Source organism: Enhydra lutris, unplaced genomic scaffold, assembly GCF_002288905.1.
Source record: "Enhydra lutris kenyoni isolate GAN:26980312 unplaced genomic scaffold, ASM228890v2 scaffoldscaffold50, whole genome shotgun sequence".
NCBI lineage: Eukaryota > Metazoa > Chordata > Mammalia > Carnivora > Mustelidae > Enhydra > Enhydra lutris.
Window position 1 is genome coordinate 15912815 of NW_019154134.1, and position 10490 is coordinate 15923304.

Below are 10490 nucleotides of genomic sequence, written 5' to 3' on the forward strand. Positions count from 1 at the left end.
TTGCTTTATGTCAGTCAACAGCCCGGAGACCTTTACGTATCCATCAGCGAGTGCTGCTTTACTCTTTTTTAGAACTGCATGGACTTCATTGTTTGGCAGTACTTTGGTTTATTTAACCAGCCTGCAGTAGTATGGGTTTGCTTAATTTTCCTGTATTATAAATTAGACCGTACTGTAGTGAGTACCTTTGGACTTAACTTCATTGTGTGCAGGTTATGTGGGAAAATTCCAAAAGTGGTATTGTTGGGTCACAGCTTAAGTGTGTTTATAATTTAGACAGGTGTTTCTTTATGCCCTCCAGATAGATTGGCAGCAGTTCGTGTGTCAGCTGGCTGTGTAGGAGACGGTCTGTTTTCGCTCAGCTGCACTGTATTATGTTACTGTAGTTGCGGGGTTTTGACTATCTGATAGATGAGAAATTGTCTCAGTATATAATCAGTAATTTTAGTTGCATTTCTCTGAAAAGTGAAAGTGACCTTCTCGTCATATATTTCAAGGCCATATATATTTCCTTTTCTGTGAATTGTTGGTATACTTTGGCCATTTTTTGGTGGGGTCTGCTTTTTGTTTTTTTGTTTGTTTTTAGAATTTTCTTACTTTCAGGGGCTCTTTTTATATTAGAGTGATCTTTTTTTTTTTAAGTTTTGTTTTTATTTTTGTTTTGTGTTTTTGTTTTTAACAAGCTCTACCCCCAACATGGTGCTCGAACTCAAAACCCTGAGATCAAGAAGTTGCATGCTCTTCTGAGCCAGCCAGGCCCCCCGTATTAGGGAGATTAGTGATTTGATATGAGGTATCATTCCTACTTTGTCATTTCTTTTCAGAAAATATTATGAGACTTGATTTTAAAAAGGATTTTGATTTTTTTATAATTACCCAAGTTTTTTCTTTTCTTTCTTTCTTTCTTTCTTTCTTTTTTTTTTTTTCTTCAAAGTAGACTGTAAAACTAGTGTGGAGCCTCAGACTCAAAACCCTAGGATTGAGGGTCACATGTTCTACTGACTGAGCCAGTTAGGTGCCCCTCAAATTTTTTCTTTTATGACTTCTGGATTTTGAGTCACATCAGATTAGTTCTTTTCTATTCTAAGATTATAATTGAATGCCTTCCATTGTTTCTTCTTATACTTTTATGGTTTTACTTACTGCATTAAAATCTTTGATCCATTAGGAGGAGGTCATCCTTATGTATAGTAGGGCATGTGGGTCCAATTTTATTTTTCCATATGCTTTTCTTTTGATCAGTATCATTTATTAAAAACTCAATTTTTCGAACTTTGATTTGTTATATTGCCTTTTCAGGTATTAAATATTTCTTTCTGTGTATGGGTCTATTTCTGGGCCCTTGCTGCTGCTGGGTTGGTTTGACTAATTATCATGTACCAATGCTCCAGGCTTTTATTACTCAAATTGTGTAGTATTTTTTTAACATTTAGTCAGCCTGATCCTCCCCCACACTTCGACTGCTGTTTTTTGAGCATTTCTGACAATTCTTACCTGTTTTTTTTTTTTTTCTTTTTTCTCCATTTGAAAATAAGAGTTGTTTAGGTTCTAGAAATAAAATCTGGAATAAACTCTAGAAATAAAGTTAACTTAGGGGAAGTTGATAAATCAATTTTTTTAATAAATGAAGCTTTGTGATGGTGAGTTTTTTTATACCGACTGCTTTTCACTTTCTTAAACCATCCATAGTGTTATTTTAAGAATGTTTCAGTGTGGGCGCCTGGGTGGCTCAGTGGGTTAAGCCTCTGCCTTTGGCTCAGGTCATGATCTCAGGGTCCTGGGATCGAGCCCCGCATCGGGCTCTCTGCTCAGAAGGGGGCCTGCTTCCCTGTCTCTCTCTCCGCCTGCCTCTCTGCCTACTTGTGATATCTCTTTCTTTCTCTCTCGCTCTGTCAAATAAATAAATCTTTAAAAAAAAAAAAAAAAAGTTTCAGTGTTTGTTTTGTACAGATTTTATGCAACTTCTATGTTTATTCCTAGATCTTTTTTTGTTGTTGCCCTTGTTAATGAGGTTTTTTCTTTCATTATGTCCTCTCATTGCTGGTTGGGTTTGTGCTGCAAAGGAAGGTTATTGCATTCTGTGTATTTATTTTTCATTCCACTACCTTAATGAATGGGCATAGTTTTTCGGTTGGTTTTCCCTGGTTTTCTAGGTATAGAAAAGAGAAATTTATAAAAACCTTTGTCAGCGTGTAGAGAAGAGCATGTTTCTCAGTAGGGGTCTTAGGTTTACTTGCGTTGTTTTGGGGTGAGGATAATAGACTGCATATGATACTGTAGTTGTGGGCCACATATGTTTTTTTTTTTTTAAAGATTTTATTTATTTATTTGACAGACAGAGATCACAAGTAGGCAGAGAGGCAGGCAGAGAGAGAGGGGATAGCAGGCTCCCTGCTGAGCAGAGAGCCCGATGCGGGCCTCGATCCCAGGACCCTGGGATCATGACCTGAGCCGAAGGCAGAGGCTTTAACCTACTGAGCCACCCAGGAACCCCCACATATGTATTTTTAATACTTTGCTCATGAAAGATAAGACTTTTCAGTTAGGAACTCAAATTAGATAAAAAGATGTGTTCACAAAGTTACTTTTTGCCTGTTTGTTGTGCATTGCTCCCCATTCACCTTCTGTAATCGATTGTTTTTATCCTTCCTGTGTTTCTTTTTGCAAAATTAAGCAGATGCATTGATAGCATACATTATGTATATACTGTGTGTGTGTGTGTGTGTGAGAGAGAGAGAGAGAGAGACTACCTAGCCCCAACTACACCTTGGGTTTATTTATTTATAGATTTAAAAGATTTTATTTATTTATTTGGCAGAGAGCACACAAGCTGGGGAGAGACAGGCAGAGGGAGAGGGAGAAGCAGGCTCCCTGTGGAGTTGGGTGCCCCTTGGAGGACTCGATCCCAAGACCCTGGGGGCATGATGGGAGCTGAAGGCAGATGCTTAACCAACTGAGCCACCCAGGCGCTCCTTAGGTGTTTTGTTTTTTTCTTTTGGAATTGAGAAATAATCCACATGTCATAAAATTCACTGGTTTTTAATGAGGTAAATATGCAATTCACTGGTTTTTAATGAGGTTCACAGTATCGTCAACCATCACTGCTACTTAATTCCAGATTATTTTTTTCACTTGAAAACCCATACCCATAAGCACTTACTCCCTACTAGCTCCTGGGAGTCCCTAGTCTAACTTACTCTGTGGATTTGCCTGTGCTGGACATTGGTATATGGACTCATGCAGTATGCGTAATGTTCTGTATTTGTATTACATTAAATGTAATGTTTTCAAGGTTCGTGTTGGAGCATGTATCGATATCTTACTCCTTATGTGAAAAATACTCCGTTGAATGGATGAAACCATGTTTTACTTATCCATTCATTAGTTAATGAACTTCTAGTATTTTTCCATTTTTTAACTATTAAGTGTAATGCTTCCATGAACATTCATTGACAAGTTTTTGTGTAGGCACTTGTTTTCCTTTCTCTGGAGCACGTGCCTAAGGAGTGGTAATTGCTGAGCCTTATAGTACTCTCTTTATCTTTTTTTTTTTTTAATCAGTATGCAGAGCAGCGAATCAATTTATTTACTTATTTACTTAATATTTTAGTTTCTAAGTAATCTTAGGGTGGCGCTAGTCACCTGCTCTACCAAGTGAACCAGCCAGGTGTCCCTCTCCTTATCTTTTTAGAAACTGCCAGACTGTTTTCCCAAATGCCTCTGTCATTCGACCTTCCCACCAGCATTATGCTAGCACTCCCAGTTTGTCTGCATGCTCACCAACACTTGTTATTGTCTGCCTCTGATTATAGCCATTCTGCTGAGTGTATAATGGTATCTTGTACCATCTTGTAGTTTTGGTTTGCGTTTTTCTAATGAATAGTGATGTCGAGCATCTTTTTTTTAAAGGTTTTATTTATTGATTTACTTGACAGAGATCACAAGTAGGCAGAGAGGCAGGCAGAGAGGGGGAAGCAGGCTCCCCCCTACTGAGCAGAGAGCCCAATGCGGGGCTCTATCTCAGGATCCTGGGATCATGACCTGAGCTGAAGGCAGAGGCTTTAACCCACTGAGCCACCCAGGCTCCCCTTTTGAGCATCTTTTTGTGTGCTTTATTGATCATTTATATATCTTAGGGGACATGTCTCTTCAAGTTTTCTGCCCATTTCCAAATTGGGTTATTTGTATTTTGTTAAGTTGTGAGAGTTCTTTAAATTCTTTATATTAATCTCGTACCAGAGACATGATTTGCAAATATTCTCTCCTGTTTTGTGGGTTGCCTTCTCATTTTCTTGATACTATTCTTTGGTTCACAAAAGCTCTTAATTTTGATGTAGTCAGATTTATCTATTTTTTCCTTTCAATGCCTGTGCTTTTGGCATCATATCCAGAAAATCATTGGTAAATGCAATGTCATGAAGATCTTCTCCTATGTTTTCTTCTAAGAATTTTATAGTCTTAGCATACACATTTAGGTCTTCAATCTATTTTGAGTTAACTTTTTAATATAGTATAAGATAATGGTCCAACTTTATTCTTGTACATGTGGGTATCCAGTTTTCCCGATGTCATTTGTTGAAAAGATTGTCCTTTCCCCATTGAATGGGTCTTGGCATCCTTGTCAGAAATAATTTGAACCATTTATGTGGGAGTTTATTTCTGGGTCTTCTGGTCTATTCCACTGGTTTATTTTCTGTCCTTACATAATACTGTACTGTTTTGATTACTGTGCCTTTGGATAGTAAGTTGGGAATGCTGTGCCTTCAACCTTTATTCTTTTTAAGACTGTTTTGTTTTGTTTGTTTTTTTGTTTGTTTGTTTTTGTTTTTTTTTTTTAAGATTTTATTTTTTTATTTATTTGACAGAGAGAGGGAGATCACAAGTAGGCAGAGAGGCAGGCGGGGAGAGAGAGGGGGAAGCAGGTTCCCTGCTGAGCAGAGAGCCCGATGCGGGGCTCGATCCCAGGACACTGAGATCATGACCTGAGCCGAAGGCAGCGGCTTAACCCACTGAGCCACCCAGGCGCCCCAGCAATGGGATTTTGATAGAGGTTGCATTCACTCTCTAGGTGGCTTTGGATACTGTTGCCATTTTAACAATATTTAAGTCTTTCAATCCATAAACATGGATGTCTTTCTATTTATTTGTCCTCATCTTTTTCAGCAAATTTTTTGACTCCTTGGTTAAATTTACTCCTAAGACTTTTATTCAGTTTGATATGATTGTTCCCTTGATATTTAAAAATTATGTAGAAAGATGCACACATATGTTGTAAGTATGTCATTTTTCTTTTGAATATGGTAATGTATTTTTTTTCCTTGCAAAGGTTTATGTAGGCAAATTTATCAGTCTTTTATTGTACCTGAATTTAGTTGTCGTTAAAAAAAAACTTACAGGAATTTACTCATGTTTTCTTCTAGCATTTGTATTTTATTTTAAAAATTTAGGTTTCTCATCCATTTGGACCTATTTATATATTGTGGAATGAGGTACGAGATATTGATTGAGTTTTATCATTTACCAAATAATAATCCAGTTGTAAGACCCATCTTTTCCTCAGTGATTTGAGATGCCACCTTTCTTAAACTAAATATTTATATGTACTTAGTTCTGCTTGCCCAGTGTCTTTATTTTCTTGGTCTTTGTCTTTATTTTTGAATTATTCATTAATAAGAGAAAAAAGCTTAAAATACCGCATTAAGGCCAACTTGTTAAAAGTAGAAAGTCTTGGGGCGCCTGGATGACTCAGTGGGTTAAAGCCTCTGCCTCCAGTTCTGGTCATGATTCCCAGGGTCCTGGGATCGAGCCCCGCATCCGGCTCTCTGCTCAGCAGGGAGCCTGCTTCCTCCTCTCTCTTTCTCTGCCTGCCTCTCTGTCTACTTGTGATCTCTCTCTGGCAAATAAATAAATAAAAATCTTTAAAAAAAAAAAAAGGTAGAAAGTCTTATGTTTCCGATTAGAAATACATTGTTTTGTTCTCTAATTCTAAGGGTATATTGTTTTTATCATTGGAACTTGTTCTTGCAGTCTTCTCTTAACTTTTGATCTTGAATTGGTGCGACTTGTTTGTAATGGTGAATGACAATGGCAGTAGCACTGGTTATTTTGAAATACCAAGTTTTGCTGGTATTCAGTCATTCATTCCTCCTTGGGAGATGCCTTTAATTCTTTGTCCTTTTCATTCCTTTCTGCTTACTCATTTTTTGCTTTGAAAAGGTGGGTAAAAAACCTGTGTATTTGCTTTTATTTTAATCTCATTACAGTTGATAAATAAATCTTGAACAAATAAATTGATAATACGAAATTGTGGTTTATGTGAACACATGGTGGCCTCTGCAAAAAGACTTGGGCATCTTGAAAAAATTAATTGTGTTACGGAGTGGAGCAGGTGGGGCTATAGGACTGTTTATGTTACTTGGTCAGACCAGATTACTGATGGGCTTACATATAGTGCATTAGTGTTAGAGAAGACTGTTTTTGTCAATGACATAGTAGGTCTTTAATCTCTTAGAAGTTAATTGGCATATTATCACTGTTCTTATAGCAGAAATAAGAAGGATAAAAAGAGAGAAAAAGAAAGGGACCATATCAGTGAAAGAAGAGAGAGAGAACGATCAAGCTCTACAAGAAAGAGCTCTAATGACCGAGATGGAAAGGAAAAGTTGGAGAAGAACAATACTTCACTTAAAGTAAGTAGAAGGCATTCATTATTTAGGCTTTGAATAATTAATAATTGAGATTTTTTTTTTAAACATAGGACTAGATTTAGACCAAAACCTTTTTGAGGGCTGTGGTATCTTGTACGTTTTTGGTATCTTTTAATATTTATTCAATTGGTAACTTTTTTAAGCTGGATTTTTGAAGGGATGAGGTAAGAGCTAACTGAAACTCATATGCTTTCCTTACTTTAGGGAGTCCTAGAATGGCATACAATAAGACTGTTCGTACATAACATGTGTATTATATGTGGAACAATATATGATAAGGTATTTGATTTTATACAAAGATTTCTGGTTGAGGGCACTTTCCTCAAAATATTATATATATTCTTGAAATAGATTTGTTTCAGCAAATCTGACAAAAGTTCTGTCATCATTGGTTTTGTAATGTACACTGAAATTATTAGATTTACTGGATTAGAATAATTAATGGAAAACCAAATTCCACCAAGTAAGGGTATTTTTTGGGATAAATATTTACTTATGAATTACATTAATTGCTTTGTTATTTCAGTAAGTTTATTTGTATTTGGAAATCAGTTATGAGTTTTGGAGCTTTCATCTTATAATTTTATTTACTCATTGGTAGGGTTTTATCATCATTGTCAGTAACATTGATAATGTCTCTTGAGCATTTCTGTATGTCTCATGTCAGACATTGTTCCGTATGTTCTCATTTAATTCTCCTTTAAGCTGAGGGCAGAATTGCACTGTTCTTGAGCAGTCTTTGCTAGGACAAATAGTGATTTCTTTTTCTACATCCTCTAAATTTTGCTTCTTTGGTATCCAGATTACAGATCTATCCTGGCATCTTTGGGAGCTGTTTAACTCTTTCAGCAGATCTCTTCCATTTTTTCAATTTAGTAATGTTTACTGAACACTTCCTAGACTTTCTTCTAGACTATTTTATTCTAATTTAATTTACAGTTTCCATATTTTATGAGAAGTATGGAGGACACACTGATACATGTTTGCATATCTTATTTATATGATAAGGTAATGACAGAAAATACCCACTTTTACTAAGTTCACAGAAATACATATGTTAGCCATAACCAGATGTAACAGGCAATTCTTGAGAAAAATATTAAATGTGTGGCTTCATATTTATTGTAGGAGAAGGAACACAATAAGGAACCAGAATCAAGCGTGGGCAAAGAAGTAGATGACAAGGATGCACCAAGGACCGAGGAAAACAAAGTACAGCAAAATGGAAATTGTCAGCCAAATGAAGAAAACCTCTCTACCAAAACAGAAGCAGTATAGGACTGAAAAATGCACCTCTAAACACACGCTGGAATAAAATCCAAAGCTTTTAAATCTCTCAACAAGATGTTAAACAGTGAAGAAATCCAGTTGAGCATAAAGATACAAACTAACAGCTTTTCTAGTTGTTAGGTGACTGTGTGGCCATCTTGTTCCGGAGTAAGAAAATAAAGCATAGACATCGTGAAAATGACAGGTGTTACCCAAACTCCTCATCTTCTAGAATCTGTGCATTTCCATGGTGGCTGACACACTTGTCATGTGGTTTGTTAGTGTTTGCCAAGAACCATTACAAATAAATGGGACATCAAAATCCAAATTTGTACTATCCTTAAAGACTGGAGATAAGCATTGGAGGCTCTTTTTAAAAATGGTAGTTGCTGAATTTTGTATTGTTTTACTTTTTTTTTTTTATTTCGATATATACAGATTTGATGATGTGCTTGAAATCGGTGGAAATATATATACATCCTTGTAAGTGCAGAGTATGTAAGAAGTTTTAACATTTACTTCACAGGATTTACGGTGATTGTGTTAAATTCTCACTATTGTGTTTTCTTTTGCTCACTGTTTAGGACAACAGGTTTTTTTTTGTTAAAATAGTTTTACAGACTAAAGTTGCTTAAATAAGTGGATTAACAAACAACTGACAATGCATGCTCCTGTTCTCTCTCAAAAGGAAGAGCACCCGTGTTGAATACTAATAATAGTGTATTAGTATTCAGTGTTTAGAATCATTGGGTCTCCCCACAGAGTAAGCATTTCTTTTTGAACTTTCTTGACATTTCCAAGCTTATTACAAATAATACTGCAGTGTGTGTTGTCAGCTGTAGGTGGCAAAGGTACCATTATAAAAAGAAAACTGGGTTTTCAAAATGGGCTATGAGAGCACAAGCTGAAGCTTTAGTGCCTTCTACAATGTGGTATGCTGTTTTCTAGAATTTTATATGTGCTAGTTATTCTCGGTTCATATGGAACATAGATGGATATTCCACTCACTCCCATAGAGAAGGGTGCAAGTGGTATGTCAGAAGAGCTTCTTACGTAGTTCACCTAACATGAGGGAAGTCCTGTTTTCAAGAATGACTTTAGAACAACAATGCAGTTTTGGGACCATCAGTTTTATACTGTGATAATTGAAAATGAAGCACGTTCGTTCTTTACTTAAATCAGAGCAAACACTTTTGTTGTCTCCATTGGATGGCCTTAATTATTACCTCTTAATCATCTTCTCATAAATGATGTGCAGAAATTCTATGTAAAAGAGAACACATGAGGTTATTTGTTTTAAGGATATGTTTACTTGAGTTTAAAATATAGGTCATTCGTTACTCTTAGGCTCACTTTCTGCAGGAAGTATGCAAGTAGGAAAACAACATTGCTAATATTTTCCCCCAAAGCCGTAACTCATAGTTTCAGATATCTTTTCATTATTGTTTTGTTCCCCTAAAAGTTATACCTTTTAATTAGCATGTTATTTAAAAAATCAAGTATCATTATTTTAATGCAACCTAATACAATCAAATTACTCCGTTGCCTTACCTCATGGGAAGAGTTACTTATAGATTTAAGAAGCTGAGTAGCACATCAGTTACTTGGTTTCAACTTGAGTTTTCTTTTAATGTTAATACTATTGAAACTTAAGTATTTGGTGGAGAATGGAAAGAATTGCCCTTATTGCAATGAAGCCTGGTTTGATTATGAAGCTGCTTAATTACTCTTCATGTGTTCAGAATAACTGTGTTTTTTTTTTTCCTTTTTGTCACTGTGTACATTAAAATTTTTGAAAATGCTTTACTATGTAAAGTATAGATGGTCATTTTAATCATTCAGCCACATACGGTTGGCTGGTAAACAGCTTATTCTGATACAAGAATGCTTGGGTGCATATGGAAAGATTGCAAAGGAGTGGGTGTCTTGCACCAACAGCTGTCTTATTTATAATATGTAAGTAGAATAGAGCAAATGTTTGAATCTTTGTTATTTTTAGTACCATTTCTCTAATAAAGCTAAGTATTTTAGAGGAAAGTACTTGTTTATGCATTTCAAAATAGCATCTTAGTTTATCTTGTTTTAGTTGGCACAGAGATTATTTCGACTTGGAGAATGTGTGGTGTCTATAAAATCATCATTTAAAGTTTGAGCTATTTCTTGTACTCTGGACTCTTAATGTTCCCTGTGTTGACGTTGACAAACTTAATTTGGTTCTTGCTGCTAATTATTTTTCCTGTTGGTGATATTCAGCTTTAAAACGATGATGATGCTTTTGGAAGACTCCGATTTGTTAAAGTTGGACATGAATAGGAATACAAGAGATCCAGAGAAAGTGAAAAAATATTCTTAAATGGGCTTATGGAAGCAAAGCTTTCTAGGGCCTGGAGGTATTGGAGTGAGTGTGAGTGTGCATGCGTGTGTGTGTGTGTGTGTGTGTGTGAGAGAGAGAGAGAAAGAGAGACTTTTTTGTTGTTGTTCACTTATAGGAGCCAGGTAGGTTTCCATTTATTT

The 10490-nt window shown here is 35.9% G+C and overlaps 1 protein-coding gene across 4 annotated transcripts in view; it reads left to right on the forward strand.

Annotated features, from left to right (window-relative positions):
• LOC111156860 (splicing regulatory glutamic acid and lysine rich protein 1) overlaps positions 1–10013 on the forward strand; it is a 44194-nt gene extending 34181 nt beyond the window's left edge. For 3 of the 4 annotated variants that reach the window (XM_022517957.1, XM_022517959.1, XM_022517960.1), the window contains 2 exons: positions 6545–6689; positions 7836–10013. In XM_022517957.1, the coding sequence (XP_022373665.1) occupies positions 6545–6689; positions 7836–7985 (295 nt within the window). In that variant the 3' untranslated portion in view covers positions 7986–10013. The remainder of the gene's footprint in view (positions 1–6544; positions 6690–7835) is intronic. The other variant, XM_022517958.1, reaches the window with a different exon arrangement.
• The last annotated feature ends 477 nt before the right edge of the window (positions 10014–10490 follow it).